The following is a 16,871-nucleotide window of genomic DNA, read 5'->3' on the forward strand; positions in this document are numbered from 1 at the left end:
CATGCAATGATAGAGTAGAAGGACTGGTGTTGTAAATCCTCTTACTAACTAGCAAGATGCGCATCACCGGCCGCAAACCCTCAGACATTTATTTTGCTCATCCTGCTCCGATTGTTCTAGTGCCATCCTTTTCCGGATCCAACATCCCAATAGCATGAAGGAAACTGATCAGTAAACTATGACGTGAAGAGACATTACAGTAACAAAAGTGAATGTTATCACTGGTGACAATTTAGAGTAGTCGCCTGTGTTTCTGACACAAGCAACCATTAAAAAACTTTATAGTGGGTTGGCTTAATAGCAGCTGTAAATGTGCTTTGTATGGATTGTGTCCTCCCACGTATTCCTCATCTTTGATATATCCAAGTCTGCTTGCAGCTTGCTTTGGATTTTTTTTTTCTCCATAGGGTCGACCGTCATTCAGTGTTGAGTCATGGCCTTCGACGGCCTCTGTAGCGTACCTCGCTGCGATTTCTACGCTGGTATATGAAGCACATGCTGTGACGTCTCGGTATCGAAGGCTTCATTGACGGTATCGAAGCTGTCAAGTTTGTCGCCTGAACCATCGAGGCACGTAATGCATGTAAAACCATCACAGCATTCAAAGCCGTCAGCTCATTCACTGACTGCTTCTGCCAAGTCGTTGAGACCCTCTGCGCCTTCAACATCATCGGGGCATTCTGTGCCTTCGAAGACTTTAAAACCTGTAGTTGACTTGACCAAGTCTTACAAACATCTACCACAACCAGATCTCTTCAGGTCAATGGGTATCATCTTCTAGGAAGATCAAGCTCCATTTGGGCATGAGTTTGGAACACCCAGTGTCCCAGAAGAGTTTATATCTTCAGAATGTAAAATGCAAGATCTGATAGAAACACTAAAAGAGACCAGGAGTTGCAAGACATCTCCTGGAACTGAGGTAGCTGGATATTCTGATCCTTCCTATAGGTTAGTAATAAGTAAAGTTTCTGAATATTTAGGATGGTCAGTACCCGCTGCAATTGTGGAAACTGATGACCTTAATGATATTTTAGATGGTGGTCTAGTAAAGGAAGCTGTTTTACCTTTTCATGCTGCTTTAAGGGTGAGGGAAAATTGGCTGAAGCCAGATTTCGTACCCCCTGTTAATAAACTGTTGACTAAAAAGTACAGAACAGCTTCAGTAGATCTTCCCATCCTCAGCAGGCCTCCAGAACCAGAGAGCCTGGTGATTTAGGCTGCAACAGTATCCTCTAAGTCCGTGGTTTACCCTTCAACTCCCGCCGATAAGGACAATAGGAAGGTTGACTAATTTGGAAAGAGAATGATTAGTGCAGGAAGCTTGGCACTGAAATCGGGCAGTACTACAAGTGCCATGTCAAAGTACACACACACACCCTTTGCAGTGTAGCTGTCCTCCCAGCAGACCATATACCGAGGAAGAAGAAAGTGATGGGTTTTTAAACCTAATTCAAGACGGGAAGGATGCCATGAGACATTCTTTAAGTCTAGTCTTGATGCTGTAGATCTATGGCTGCCAGTACTGTGCTAAGACTCATGTCGTGGCTAAGAAAGTCAGGGTTTTTGGCAGATATCCAAGCACGTTGTCCATGCCATTCGATGGTGCATTTCCTTTTGGTTGAAAAAGCTGACAACATCTTTGAGAAGCTGAAGGTGCGACATCGGACAACCAGGGCAACCCTTAGGCAGGGGTGAAGAGGACACCCTATTCGTTTCTATTCTTCCATCTCTAGAGGAAGAGGACAGTTCTCACAAAGCGGTCAAAGGAGGGCTCCTCGTGAACCCAGAGGCAGGGGAGGTAGAATTCCCCATGCAACATCCACTGATTTACCCTCAGCTGGAAGTGGTACAGCAAAATAGCCTGTGGTAGGAGGAAGACTATCGCAGCATCTCTGGAGTTGGTGAAGCATAACTTCGGATGCATGTGTGCTACAAATGATAGCCAACGGTTGATGCCTTCCATTTCTAAAGAAACCCTCAGATTGCACCCCTGAAAGCCAGATCTACCTTGGTTCTAGATCCGCTCCTTTCACAGAATTCTCATCCTATTGGAGAAAGGTGCAATAGAGCTGCTACCTGCAGCGGAGAGAAACCAGGGTTGGCATTCTCTGTACTTCCTAATCCCCATGAAGGACAGAGGAATGCGACTTGAGATGCTTGAACAAGTTCCTCGGGGAAGGACAAATTAAGATGGTAAATCTTTCGCAGATACTTCAGTCCCTTCGACTCTAGGATTGGTTGGTGTTATTGGACCTTCAGGATTCTTACTTTCATGTGCCCGTCCATCAGAAGCACAGAAAGTACCGGAGATTCGCGTTTGGCGGTTCTCATAATCGGTTTCAGTTTCTGCCATTCGGGCTCACCTCAGCCCAGAGGGTCTTCACCAAGCTTATGGCAGTAGTGGCAGCAAGTCTGAGTGAGAAGATTCACATCTACCCCTACCTGGGCGATTGGTTAATCAGGGCTGGTTCTTAAGAACAGGCGCACAGTCACCTCTGTTTCACCTGCCACTTCCTCCACGAGCTGGGCTTCTCCCTGAAATTCAAGAAGTCCCACTTGACGCCTTCTCAGAAGCTTCAATTTATTGGAGCAGTCCTGGATTCAGCCCTGGGAAAAGCTTTGCCACCCAAGTTGAGGGCTCAACACCTCTCGCAGATGGTGCAAAAATGTCAGTGCCAAACATCTCTCAGCCTTCAACTTCCTAAGGTTGCTCGGCCTCATGGCATCCTGCATTTTTCTGGTGCCAAAATCCTGTCTGAGAAGGAGGAGAGTCCTTCAATGGGCTCTCAGATCCCAGTGGTCTCAATTCTCCATCAGAATGATGGACCTAGATCAGTTGCTGACAAAGGTCGCCCAGGATCTCCTATGGTGGGCCTTCTGGGAGAATGTAATGAGAGGAGAATCCTTTTGGCAACCATGGCCGTAGATGACTGTTGTGACCGATGCCTCCCTCACAGGATTGGGAACGCACATGAAGAATTTTTTGGTCAGCGGACACTAGTCTCAGTCGGAGTCGAGGCTCCATATTAATCTTTTAGAGTTGAGGGCAATCAGACCAGCGCTGATGGCCTTCCTGCCCTCAATATGTTGGAAAAGTGTCCTGATCATGACGGACAACACAGCCATGCACTATCTCAACAAGAGAGGGGGCGTAGGGTAACTTCCCCTGTGCAGAGAGGCAATGCAGCTTTGGTTTTGGGCACTGAGCGAAGAAATCGCTCTTCTAGCTGTTCATCTAGCCGGACAAGAAAACACGGCAGCGGATGCTCTGAGCAGGCAGAGTACGATCTCCCACGAGTGGGAGCTAGCTCCGGAAGTCCTTCTGGAGATCTTCGCCCTTTGGGGAACCCCTCGGATGTATCTGTTTGTGACCAGTGTCAACAGGAAGTGCGTGCCATTATATTCCAAGGAATTTCCTCCAGGAGGAGCTTTAGGGGACACGTTCGTAGTGGACTGGGAGTTTCAACTACTGTATGCATTTCCTTCAGTCCCCGTCATCCCTCACATAATAAAGAGTTTGAGGAAGTTCTGGAAATCCATGATCCTGATTGCTCCGGATTGGGCCAGGAGAACGTGATACCCGGGCCCTTCTAGAATTGGCCATCTGCCCTCCAATTCATCTTCCCCATAGATAGGACCTACTCTCGCAATAGGGAGGTCTCATTCTTCATGCCTGGTGTCTGAAAGGTTGAGCTATAAGGATTGGGTCCTTCTGGAAGACGTGATGGAGGTGTTGCTTTCGGCTAGAAGACCAGCATCTAAATCCCTATACTGGTGCAGCAGGTTCAGGGAAAAGGAAGTTGATCCTATAACATATAAACTTCCTACTGTTCTATCTTTCTTGCTCCACTTGACCCACTTAGGGTTACAACTGCCCACTGTGAAAGGCTACTTGGTGGCACTGTGAATTTTCACGAGATCTCCTGATGAGGGATTGTGCTTTAAGGTGCTGATTGTAATACAATTTGAGGGTCTAACACATTTGTTCCTGCCTACTCACTTTATTGTTCCAAAATGGGACTTGAACTTGGTATTGAAATGTCTTTTGGGAGCTCCTTTCGAGCCCTTACATTTGTGTCAATTGAGGATGCTTACAATAAAGACGCCCTTTTTGGAAGCGATCACGTCTGCCTGCAGGGTGAGCTACAAGCCCTGTCTTCAAAGCCTCCTTTCACATTGTTTTTCAAGGACAAAGTCGTTTTAAGAGTTTGATCTTCCTTTCTTTCGAAAGTTCTGTTGGAGTTTCACCTTTCACAACGTATTGTATTACCAACATGTTATCCTCTTCCTACCCATCAAAAGAGGAGGTGACACTCGCATCATCTGGACCCTAAAGGGGTTCTAAGTTACTATATCTCACGGACAGCAAATGTTTGCCAGGAAGACAAGCTTTTCATTGAATATACTGGACAGATATTAGGTTTAGCAGTCACAAAACAACATTTTCAGATGGATTGTCATGTGTATAACAGAATGCTACTCTTTAGCAGGAAAAGATTCACCCGAAGGTCTGAGGGCGCATTTCACTATAGGGGTGGCTTCTTCCTCGGCTCTAGAAAGAGCAGTGCCAGTGCAGGACATCTGCAGAGCGGCAACATGGTCGTCCCTTCATACTTTCAGTAGATTTTACTGCATTGACTCTTTATCAGGAGAGGAGGCCAAATTTGGCAAAGACGTCCTCCATAACATTAATGAATAGAAAGAAATTCTCAGCACCCTCCTCCTCACACAAACTGCTATGGTAGTTTATCAAAGATGAGGAATACGTGGGAGGACACAATCCATTCAAAGAACAAGTTACTTACCTGTGGTAACGTTCTTTCGACTGGATGTTACTACCATGTATTCCTCGTCGCCCTCCCATCCTTTCCCTCTTACTTGCCTAGAAATTCCGTGCATTACCCCTTCCTTTCTCGCAATGTCAAGAATGTCTCCTCATATGGCAGAGCTAACGTTCACTGCAGGTGCTTCATATTGCAGCGTAGATGTAAGTAACCTGTTCTAGTGTAGTAGAAATTCCCTTAACCAAGTATTCCTTCAGCCACTTCTTTTATCTATTCCTTGCACTGATGTCCTATTGGAAAATAAACATTGACAAAGCCGACAGTTGTGGCTGCTATATAGGTATTATATGGCCATTTGCCAGGCACTGCTATATGCCAAGGTCATCGCAGCATTTTACAGCTGTTGCCATGTTATGGCCACATCGGGCAGTTATGGTAGTGCCTGGTAAATGACTATCCCAGGCCTAAACCAAAGCCAAAACCTTTGGACTGGCCAATGCCGGTTATAGGTACAGTATTACTAACACTAATATTTCTAACACTGATTCTGCTAATTCTGTATTGAAACGGGAAGCGAAATCTAAAGCACCTGTGCATGAAACCCTGTTTGTGAGGGAGCCTACCTGAACAGACTCAGTGTTGAAAAGAAAAACTACTTTCCATATTTAGACTTTTGGTGTACTTCCAAATAAGGATATAATAAAAGTAACTGTTTGATAGTGAATAATGTTTCCCCAACAAGCCCCATTTCTGTCATGGATTTTTGTATCTAGGTGTTACTTGGTTGCTTTGACAGGTTCTTGTGGGAGAAATTCGAGAAATGTATGGCACGTTACTCAAGACAAAAACAGTGTAATGGAAGTTCTGCAATAGGCACAGCCACATAAGTCTCTGCAGGCTTTCCAGATTTGGGCCTAGTGATCTAGCATGATTCTGAAACTGGACAAATGTATTCGCTTAGCCTTCCTGTGCTGAGACCAAAGTCTTGGCAAAAGATCTTGGAATAACCATTTTCAAGCAATAGTCTCTTCAAGGCACAAATGGGGGAAAAAAAAGATCCTGTGAATGAAACCATGAAGAATAAGGTGAACGCCCATTTTTCAATGTGCTGTCAGTGAGCATCAAGCTTTTCCTGTAGGTCCAAGTCCTGCAGTGTCTCCTGCTACATGTATAACACGATGAGGAGTAGAAACAGTACAACGTTTATTCATCGCTCGTTTCTTTTCTGCACAGATGTTTACTGAAATATTGTAGCGGAAAAAACCTCATCAGACCTACTGGAGGGCATATAATCCTAGTGGGGGATGTTAGGCAGAATTATATGCAGTACCCTTTGGGAACACTACACACAATTAAGACTACAAGTGACAGTACAATTTCACCTTTGGTACAAGCTTGTACTACACAGTTATAGTGGTAGCAGTAGCGGAGCAGCCAGACTTATCTCAAGAGTAAGTGAGCAGTACAAATAGTTACACAAAGGACAGCAATTACTATGATTTAGGCAAACACTGACTCAAGGTTTCTAAGTAAAAGAATATATACTTATTTACTTATCAATTGTAGAACAGTTCACCTTTCTAAGCAAGTTAAGAAAATCACAGTCATAAATGCACCACTTCCCTTAAATTCCAGACAAGTTAAGCTCACAGTTGAAGTGGGAGCAAAATGGCACTCCAGCAATTTAAAAGGGAGGGAAAGACAAAGTTATTTGAAATTAGGCAACACCAACAGGCAAGTACTCTGAGAAATTTGAACAAGAGAGACTACAGTGAGGAGATCAGCTAGAAAAGGCTTAGGGCCAAAGTCAATAGGTCATAAGTCTTTTGCTCAAGATCACACATGTCAGGGTAGTTTGCGGTAAAGTTTGTGGCACAGATTCCGGACGAGGTTGGTTGGTAGAAAAGATAGTTCAAAGAGAAGAGAAGGACAAGCCCTCGAATTGGAGAAAGATTTCAAACACTTTCTCCGCGGTTGAACGAAACGGACAACCCGATTTGCACAGTACCTTAAAATGGAGAGGGAGCTGTAGCTGAGGCAGATGTTCTTGGCGGTTCCTGAAGGCTCACGGTTCCTGAAGTGACTGTCGGACTGATCAGAAGTAGGAAGACTGGAGATTCCTGCGCCACCCAGGGAAAAAGCCAGCAGCAGAGCAAAGCAACGAATAAAAGGTGTGCTCCTTAAAACCAAAGCACGGTTCGACCTTCCTGGCTATCCAGTCCACTGTAGCTCTGTACAGCGAATTCGACCAGAGGAGGGGTCCTGGCTTGTAGTTTGGTGCAACTGGTTGGTCCCACCAGCTGAAGGGAAGAAGTTTCCTGGAGGATCTTCTGTCGTCGGAGTTGGAGATTCGGACCTGCAGCAGGGCTTCACCGGGCGGTTCAGTCGTTGCAGGGGTCCTCTTCTTCCAGTTCCTCGTTGGTTCTTTCGTTCCTGTGGCGACTCTGCTCTTCCAGTCCCAGAGACCTGCTTTTTATGCAGTTTTCCCCCATTCATACAGCCTGGCTGTCAATCACGCAGCAGGGTGGCTGGCCTGGCAAGGCCAGTCCCCTTAGCCAATCAGACAAGAGTGTGACTTGGGTTACTAAGGCAACCCATGACAAGGGTCTGAAGATCCCTCCATCACATCCTGTCCTTCTAGACCATCAGGCACCTTAAGGAGGGCTTCTGTGCAGAAGCCCGCGAAAAGACAGCGAACAAAGGAGTCATCCCCAGTTTGGCGTGCAGAGAAAAACACGACAAAGACTTTAACAAAAAGAAATGGCGAATAAACACAGCCGGAACCAAAATAAAATGTATTTGGTCAAGCGGGTTTGTGTTCGAGGCTAATATAATAGCCTGGAACAATACCACGTTTATATAATATAATTGTGGTAGGAAAGTTAGGGTAGATACCACTGCCACCAGCCAAGTCTTAATGCTAAGGGAGCGAAACAAGGCTCCAAGAGGCACAGACAAAAAAGGGATAGGAGTTAACCCTTTCCAATACTCCATACTCCATGGAAGATGGGGTGTACTGGGTCTGTGGTTTAAAGTGACTAAAGTTAATGGCAACTTTACCTGTTTCTGGGGGACAGTAGTCAGCCCCAGAAAAAAAGGAGTCAGTGGGAAGTCTCAATGACAACCCTGTGTCACTGCACTGAAGGTGCTGTGTAACGCACACAAAACGTGGTGCACATGGAGTAGGTGAGGCTCCAGTGCCCAAGATCACACAAACAGTGAAAATACACACAGCAAAACACATGTAAGAGTGGGAAAAAGGCTCACATTCTTACCAGGTGAAAAAAATGAATCCTAGAAATCCAGGAAAGCTGCCGGGGGACTCTTTAGGTAAAGGAAATAAGCCATTTATGAGAATTCTCCTTAACAGGAGTTTAGGGAATACATAAAAGGGGAGGGGAGATTAAAAATCGATAGTTTTTTCTGGCAAAAAAACTTCAGCAAAAATATCTGTCCCCATGCAGCAATCTTGGGCACCCGCACCTTCAGCAGAAATCAGAATCTTTAGTTATTGATCTAGCCTTTGAATGCAGACTGGCCTCCCTATTTGTAACAGGTCATTATTTTCTTTGTTTACATATCCTGCTCTAGTTCTGTTGCGATTGCACATTTTTTGCTAATTTTGGGAAAGGTTTGTGCATTGCTGTCACCAAATGGCAACTCAAATAAGCATCTTGGATACAGAAGACCCGTGTAAATGAGCACAGTGGCAATGATTTGTAAATGGATTGTGGATTGGGAGAGTAAAGGGTTGAGCAGTTAACATTACTGACTGCAAAAGTAACAACTGAACCTTTCATCGTTTTTAAATGTTTGTTTAAATTCAATTAAAAATATGACAGATAACATGCATTGTTTTTTATGGTATTTGCGCGTGGGAGATAACTTTGAAAGATAATTAGCAACGTAGTACAGAGATTTAATTGTGTGTGCTTTTACCTAGGTGGATATGAACTTGAATGATGAGAAGCAGCAGCCATTACGTGCAAAAGACATCATGATAAAGCGAGAGATGGTATCTCAGTATCTACACACATCCAAAGCGGTATGTAGATGTGAAGAGCTCTTTTTTTTGTTATGGTTTCATTTATGTTTAGGACGAGGCTAACCACCCATGATGTTCGATATGCTGTAGTTGGACATTTTCCCATTACCTGCAGGTTTTCCAAAATCTTCTAGTGTGCGACATAAGACATATTATTTAGAATATATAGCTTAGGGCATTTGGTGCTGGCTAGCAGTAACAAGTCTAGAATTGGGGAAAGTGCATCCAGAATTCTAAATGTGATATATGGTGCTAGGGTGCACCAATTACCTTTGTGGCATCACTTACCAATCATTGTAGGCATTAGTCACAGCCTTTGGTGGGCATTTCAGCTTTCTTTTTTTTTATTTAACAATGTCCCATTACAATCTCTGGACAGTATAACCAACAACTCCCACTACAAAAAGTGTATTTCTTCGGATGATTTGGTGTGATTTTGCCATTTTTGTTTTTCATTGTTTTATAGTAAGTGAGCCTGTTTTTCACAATCTTTTTTTTTTTTTTTTATAAATCTTTTTTATTGGTTTTGTTAAACAGAGACCAAAAGAAGAAAAAGAAAGGTAACACAACAACATGAGTACACAAGGACATTAGGAGACCTGTCATCGAGGTTGCAATAAATAGCAGTGCATAACATAGCTTTCGACGGTTAAGTAATACGACGGGGGTGGGGAGGGCAGAGAGTCCGCACCGCCCGTCCGGCAGAGGTGCTGGGCGCCACGGCTGTCTCTTGTTCTTGGCCTTGGTGTTTTATATTTCCCATTTCCCCCATATTTTCTGGACTTACGGGGGGATCCCCTTGCATTATAAATTCGCCCCTCCAGGGAGGCGCATCTGTCCATTTCATTGGACCATCTGTCAATGTTTATCCTGTCTCCCGAGCCCCATGTGGCTGCCGTTAGTCTCTTTCCCGCTCCAAGTGCTACTCCCAGAAATATTCTTTCGTGTTTATTAAGGTCAGTTTCGCCTCCTATACCCAGCAGGATAAGTTTAGGGTCCCTCGGGATTGTGGTGCTAAGTATTCTGGAGAGGCGGAGTACACATGCAGTTCAAAACTCCTGCAGCACCCCACATTCCCACAACATGTGGTAGAAAGTGCCCTCCGCCCTTTTGCATCGGCCGCATTCTGTGTCACCATCCTCTCCCCAACTGGCCATTTGCGTTCTGGAGTAGTAGGACCTGTGTAGGATTCGAAGCTGTATCAGACTGAGTTTGGCATCAATATCTATTTCCCTCAGGGACATCAGGGCTTCCACCCACTCTTCCGCCTCCAGTGTCCTTGATGACATTTTCTTGAAACGAGAATCTCTTCTCTGTTTATTGTATTTGTTTCCTGGCAGTTACTTTGCCTTTTAATACAGAGTTAAGTTTTTCAACTGTGTAAATTACCTTTTGATGTCGACTAGAGGTGCCACTGCGGTTTGGGTGTCTGTTTATGAGCTGTGCAGGCAAGCTGTATTAAAAAATATTTACATCACGTTTCTGTGACTTTAAAAATTGAAACTGTGCACCATCGGCACATTCCTCATGGGGAAGCATATTTCAAAGCCTGCCTTATCCTCGTGCAAAGCCTTGCACCCTACTGTGCATATCCCCTGTGGCCAACTGAGTTGTACTGTCCACGTCCACTTAACGCTGTGGGCCGTGCTTGTGGATAATTTGTGGACATAAGTATACACTTTATTTAGCATTAAATCACATGCTTTGAAACAATCACATTGTTCTACTGTATAACAATAAATTAAAACGGCAGTATTGAACAATTTAAGTTCCATGTGGAGGGTATCCTGGAGCAGAGTACGATCAAAAGGCGCCAGATATGGAGGGATACGGCTTAGGTAAGGTTTATTAGGATTTGTGGTAGGTTTGGGCCAAACTATGACATTGCATTGAGAAATGTCAGCAAGATGGTATCCCTCTTAATTCATGTTTCAGTTAGTGAACATCAAACCTGAATCCTACCCTGGGTCAGCGGATCAATGCAGTGTTACACTCCTGGGGTCCTAAGTGTGTCTTGCATTTCGTTCTTGACTCTGGTTGGTAGCCTCTAGTTCTCTGCTTCTGGTCCTCATTTCCTGGGTCTCCAGGGCCCATATGTGCCCACACGCTAGGATGTACACTGGTAGAATCTGGGGCAGGATAGTACTTGCTTCCATCAAGAGGCTCGTAATATGAACTTACCAAAAAGGTTTATTCCCGCCACCTACCTGGCTCATGGTCATGGTCGTGGCCCTGGCCCTACTTCCTAAAGCCGTATCCTCATCCTCCATTTCCTACTAGACGTGCCACAATGAATTCATGCCCAAGGGCACCCATTCCATACCTCCTATCCTCTACAAACTGTTTCTTCTACTGTACCTACTCGGAAATTTGCCATTTGTGCTCATTCTTTCCCTGCTCCCAGGCCCATCCTTGTGTGTTTGCCCCTTGGCAGTATGAACATTCGCTTATTGTCACCTTCCCCTTTTTTACTGTAATTATTTTACTCCTACATCCCTTCCCCTTTCCTCCATACTTGTGGGACATTCCGTCCTTTGGGACGAGACCAGAGCACTTTTGTAAAAAGCATCAAAACTTGTATTGTCCTTTTTTATTTTTATGCAGGGCACTGCACATGGCTGTGACCCTGCCCTCCCGAGCTCCGCATCGCCCTTCAGTCCTTTACTCCGTGCGGTTGGGGCTGGACGCACTTACATCACTGGGAGTTCTTGTTTTTACTCCTGTTGTCTGTCCTTCTTGCTCCGGTTCCACGGTCGTTTAGTCCTCTGTCTATGCCGTAGCGGCTGGCATTCTTGTCCTGTTATTAATGTGAACGTCATTTTGCAGGGGCGGATCCTCATCCTGTTTGCCTGGATTGTCTAGGCCCGGAACATCGCTGGGACTCGTGTCTTTATTGCAACTCCCTGTCCGTCCGGGCACTCCAGCGCCAACTTCTTCGGTGGGAGGTGGTGTTCCAACACGTTCTTCCACCACATTTGCAGCTCTTCATCGACGAGAAGAAAAAACGCCTGGTAAATTCTTTACTTTTTAGGGCACCCCGGCCTGGGGATTCCTTTCCGGGCTCTTCCGGCGCCGGGAGGAGATTGTGTCTTCTACCGGGGACATCCCTGAGGTGTCCCGCAAGAGGCCTAGTAGGCATACCGGTTCATCCACCAAGGGCTCCTGTATCGGGCCTGCCAAAACAGGACTTTATTTATTTATTTATTTATTTATTTATTTAATTTATATAGCGCGCAGGCAGCCCAGGGGCATTGTGGCACTGTTACTTGCAGGAAGACTTAGTTACAATGTGAGCAGGTTGTGCCTTGGGTTACAGTAAGGCAGTGACCTGTGATCAGATATATCACATAATACATCATACAATACAATTATGAGGGCTAGGCCATGTAATTGTTAGATGAACAGGGTCGTTTTCAGGGTTTTCCGAAAGGCGGTCAGTGAGGGTTCAGAGCGCAGGGAGCTAGGGAGGGTGTTCCAGTGTACGGCAGCGAGGTACGGGAAACTGGAGCCCCCTGCTCTGGTCCTTTTTACCCTGGGTACTGAGAGGATGCTGGCATAGGGTGATCTAGTGGGTCTTGTGGAGGAGACCAGGTGGATCCTCTGCGAAAGGTACATTGGGGCGGCAAGATGGACACATTTGTGGGTGATGCTTAGAGCCTTGAATAGGATCCTCTCCTTTATGGGGAGCCAGTGGGAAGCTTTTCTGGCAGCGGTGATGTGCTCTCTCTTGGCAATGCCTTGTGCAGCGCGTAGGGCACTGTTCTGTATTACTTGGAGCTTCTCAAGATTTTTGTTGGAGGTCCCAAGGAAAAGAATATTGCAGTAATCAAGTCGCGAGCCGGTTATGGCCCTGGCTATGTTAGTGCAGGTGTCTTTTGACAGATAAGGTCTGATTGCGTTAAGGAGTTTTGCATGGTAAGCGGCAGAGGAGGCAATGGCGTTTACTTGTCTGGTCATGGATAGATTGGAGTCTAAGTAGACGCCTAGTGTTTTTACCGTGTCAAGTACTGGGATCGTGATTGAGTCAATGGTGAAATGGCTGAACTGAGCATCAAGTTTCTTGATGGTGTCAGGGGAGCCTACGAGTAGGAGCTCAGTTTTGTCGGAGTTAAGGCAGAGGCCATTGATAGCCATCCACATTTGAATTGTGTTGTAGATGTTGTTGAGGGTAGCAGAGTCCGTGTCATAGTTGCCTGTCAGAGTGAGAAGGATCTGTGTGTCGTCGGCGTAGTTGGTGTAAGAGATGCCCATGGCGTCAAGGATGAGGAAGAGGGGGCGGGTGAAGATGTTGTAGAGGGTGGGGGAGAGGCAGGAGCCTTGGGGCACCCCACATAGCATGATAGAGGGTGATGCAGTGGCTAGGTCGGAGAAGACCTGCATGGTCCTGCCTTGGAGGAAGGAGGCGATCCATGTAATGGCTTCTTGAGAGAAGTTGGCTGTGGAGGAGAGGTGGTGGCAGAGGATGTCGTGGTCTACAAGATCAAAGGCTGCCGACAGATCCAGGAGAAGGAGCAAGGCAGGTTTGCCTTGGTCCCTTGCGTCGTCCATTTGGTTTTTTAGGTCGAGTAGGGCGGTCTCTGTCCCATGCCTAGGGCGAAAGCCGGATTGTCTCAGTCCAAGGAGGTTCTGTTCTTCGAGGAAGTGCTGGACCTGCAGGTAGGCTGCTTTGTCTAGAATCTTGAGGAGGAAAGGGACAGTGGTGATGGGGCGGTAGTTATTAGGGGAGGTGGGGTCAAGTGTGGGTTTCTTTATGAGGGGTCGGACCCATGCTTCCTTTAGGCAGGCGGGGACTCTCCCCGTGGTGAAGGAGGCGTTGAAGAAGGCTGTTAGAAAAGGGGCCAAGGTGTCTGCGCAGTCTTTGATGATGGAGGCAGGACAGGGGTCGCCTTTGCAATTGGAGGGTTTTATGTTTTTCATAATGTTGATCATGTCGTTTTCTTGGACGGTTTTAAACAAGAAGGTGGGTGGGGCCTCAGTGGGTGATGGGGGCAGTGGTGGTGGGGAGGGTGTAGTGTGGGTGGAGAGTGTTAGTTTGGTGTTCAAGATTTTGGCTTGGAGAGAGCTGATCTTATTGCGCATGGCTGTTTGGATGTTGTCACACCATTCTTTGTCCTTAGTGAAGTTTTGGGGGGTGGGTGTGGGGTTCTCAAGTTCCCTGAAAATGGCGAACATTTCCTTGGTGTTCGACTTGGCCTCAGCAATTCTCTCTTCGAAGGATTTAGCTTTGGCTTTAATGATGGCTTTCTTGTAATTAATTGCAAGGGATTTGAAGTTGAGTTTGTCTTTCTCATCCCGTGATGTTTGCCAAAGAGCTAATGCTGCCCGTTTGTCGGAGCGTAGTTTTAGAAGGTCTTGGGTGAACCACGCATTAGCGTGTCTAGTGGGTTTGGTTTTCCGAAGTTTAAGTGGGGCGATGGTATTGATTGCTGCTGTGATGGCCGTATCATAATTTTTTGCCAGAGTTTCCGGGTCGTTGGAGAATGGGGCTGTGAAGGCGGGTCCCTGTAAGAAGGGTAGGAGTCTTTCTTTGGTCAGTTGACGGGCACTCCTTGTAAGGGCAGGAGGCAAGGGAGGAGGGGGGTGGGATGTGGTTGTAGTGGTGGGGATGTTAAAGGTGATGGTGTGGTGGTCGGACCATGGGGTGGGGGTGTTGCCCGTTACTGTGATGGGGCAATTGTGGTGGGCGATCCAGTCTAGTGATCTGCCTAGGGCGTGTGTGGGGTTGTTGATGGTGTTGACGAATCCTAGGGTGGCTAGAGCTGTGTCAAGTGCTTTGGCTGTAGGGTCTTTGGCGTCATTCAGGCCAAGGTTGATGTCTCCAAGGAGAATGGCTTTGGATGACTTTTTGAGGTTGTCCGCCAGGAGGTGGGTGATGGAGGCCTGGAAGTCTCCTAGGGGGCCTGGTGGTCGATAGATGAGGTGTAGGGTGATGGTGCATTGGTGCGAGATGGTGAGTTTTAATTGAAGGTAGTCGCTGTTATTGTTGATAGTTTTGTCAGCCCTTCTGATGGTGATTGAGTCTTTGGCTATGAGTGCGACACCGCCTCCAGTGGTCATGCGATCTTGTCTCGTGATGGCATAGCCAGGTGGGAGAGTGAGGGATAGGGCGGGGCCTGAGGCTTCATGTAGCCAAGTTTCGGTGACCATTAGAAGATCTAGATCTAGGGTGGTAATAAGGTCGTGGATGTCTAGTGCATGCGCATTGATGGAGCGGGCGTTGATGAGGGCACATTTGAGGTGCGGTTCAGGGGTGACATTGATGGTCGGGGGTGGCCTATCCGAACCGGTGGGAGGCATGTTTCCTGGGGTCATAGACACAGATAAAGTGGCATTTGCATCATTAGGTAGCAAGGCAGTGGTAGAAGAATTGCAAATAGCGGTAATTTCATTCAAACCAGTGGGGGGCATGTTTTCTGGAGTCATAGACACAGATAGAGTGGCATTTGCATCATTAGGTAGCAAGGCAGTGGTAGAAGAATTGCAAATAGCGGTAATTTCATTCAAACCAGTGGGGGGCATGTTTTCTGGAGTCATAGACACAGATAAAGTGGCATTTGCATCATTAAGTAGCAAGGCAGTGGTAGAAGAATTGCAAATAGCGGTAATTTCATTCAAACCAGTGGGGGGCATGTTTTCTGGAGTCATAGACACAGATAAAGTGGCATTTGCATCATTAGGTAGCAAGGCAGTGGTAGAAGAATTGCAAATAGCGGTAATTTCATTCAAACCAGTGGGGGGGGCATGTTTTCTGGAGTCATAGACACAGATAAAGTGGCATTTGCATCATTAGGTAGCAAGGCAGTGGTAGAAGAATTGCTAATAGCGGTAATTTCATTCAAACCAGTGGGGGGCATGTTTTCTGGAGTCATAGACACAGATAAAGTGGCATTTGCATCATTAGGTAGCAAGGCAGTGGTAGAAGAATTGCAAATAGCGATAATTTCATTCAAACCAGTGGGGGGCATGTTTTCTGGAGTCATAGACACAGATAAAGTGGCATTTGCATCATTAGGTAGCAAGGCAGTGGTAGAAGAATTGCAAATAGCGGTAATTTCATTCAAACCAGTGGGGGGCATGTTTTCTGGAGTCATAGACACAGATAAAGTGGCATTTGCATCATTAGGTAGCAAGGCAGTGGTAGAAGAATTGCAAATAGCGGTAATTTCATTCAAACCAGTGGGGGGCATGTTTTCTGGAGTCATAGACACAGATAAAGTGGCATTTGCATCATTAGGTAGCAAGGCAGTGGTAGAAGAATTGCAAATAGCGGTAATTTCATTCAAACCAGTGGGGGGCATGTTTTCTGGAGTCATAGACACAGATAAAGTGGCATTTGCATCATTAGGTAGCAAGGCAGTGGTAGAAGAATTGCTAATAGCGGTAATTTCATTCAAACCAGTGGGGGGCATGTTTTCTGGAGTCATAGACACAGATAAAGTGGCATTTGCATCATTAGGTAGCAAGGCAGTGGTAGAAGAATTGCTAATAGCGGTAATTTCATTCATACGTGTGAGTGACACATTAACAAGAGTCTTAGACATTGTATCCAATGCACGTGGCTCACGGTGGTGCTTGATAAGTGGGGTCAGCTTCGTTGTGTGGATTAGTTTGTGGTATAGATGCAGTACTGGGGAGGTGGCCTTTCGGTTAGTTGTAGGTAAGGTTCTCGACTGTAGTCGTGCATTGCGTGCACTTGTGGGGATGGGCAGAGTGACCAATACGCTAGGTAAAGTACGTGTGCGTAGACGGTCTCGCCTTTTTGCGAGTGTGTGGGGTAGTTCCGGAGTGCGGGACTCCTTACCTTGAGATTCCAGCAAGAGTCCGTGGTAAACGGCAGACTTCGAGCAGCGGAGCTGCAAAGAGGAGTGCAGGCCTTGTCCTCTGGCCTTCTCCTTGAGGCTTCGCCTGGCGGTGGGCCCCGTCTCTCTTTATGGTGGGGGGGGGTGGAGCCGGCAGGGTGGGAGGCCGTATGAGGCTGCGGGTTGCGGGCGGGAAGCGGCGTCATTTCGGCGCCAAATTCAAAAAATGCTTTCTCGGTGCCC

General features: G+C 46.4%; 1 protein-coding gene across 1 annotated transcript in view; it reads left to right on the plus strand.

Annotated features, from left to right (window-relative positions):
* The window catches only part of DIAPH1 (diaphanous related formin 1), a 1,645,861-nt gene that overhangs the window by 222,742 nt on the left and 1,406,248 nt on the right, over positions 1 to 16,871 (plus strand). Inside the window, exon 4 of the mRNA XM_069654133.1 lies at positions 8,728 to 8,829. Within this exon, the coding sequence (XP_069510234.1) occupies positions 8,728 to 8,829 (102 nt within the window). The remainder of the gene's footprint in view (positions 1 to 8,727; positions 8,830 to 16,871) is intronic.

This window comes from Ambystoma mexicanum, chromosome 3q, assembly GCF_040938575.1.
Source record: "Ambystoma mexicanum isolate Mex_15411 chromosome 3q, UKY_AmexF1_1, whole genome shotgun sequence".
NCBI classification, from domain to species: domain Eukaryota; kingdom Metazoa; phylum Chordata; class Amphibia; order Caudata; family Ambystomatidae; genus Ambystoma; species Ambystoma mexicanum.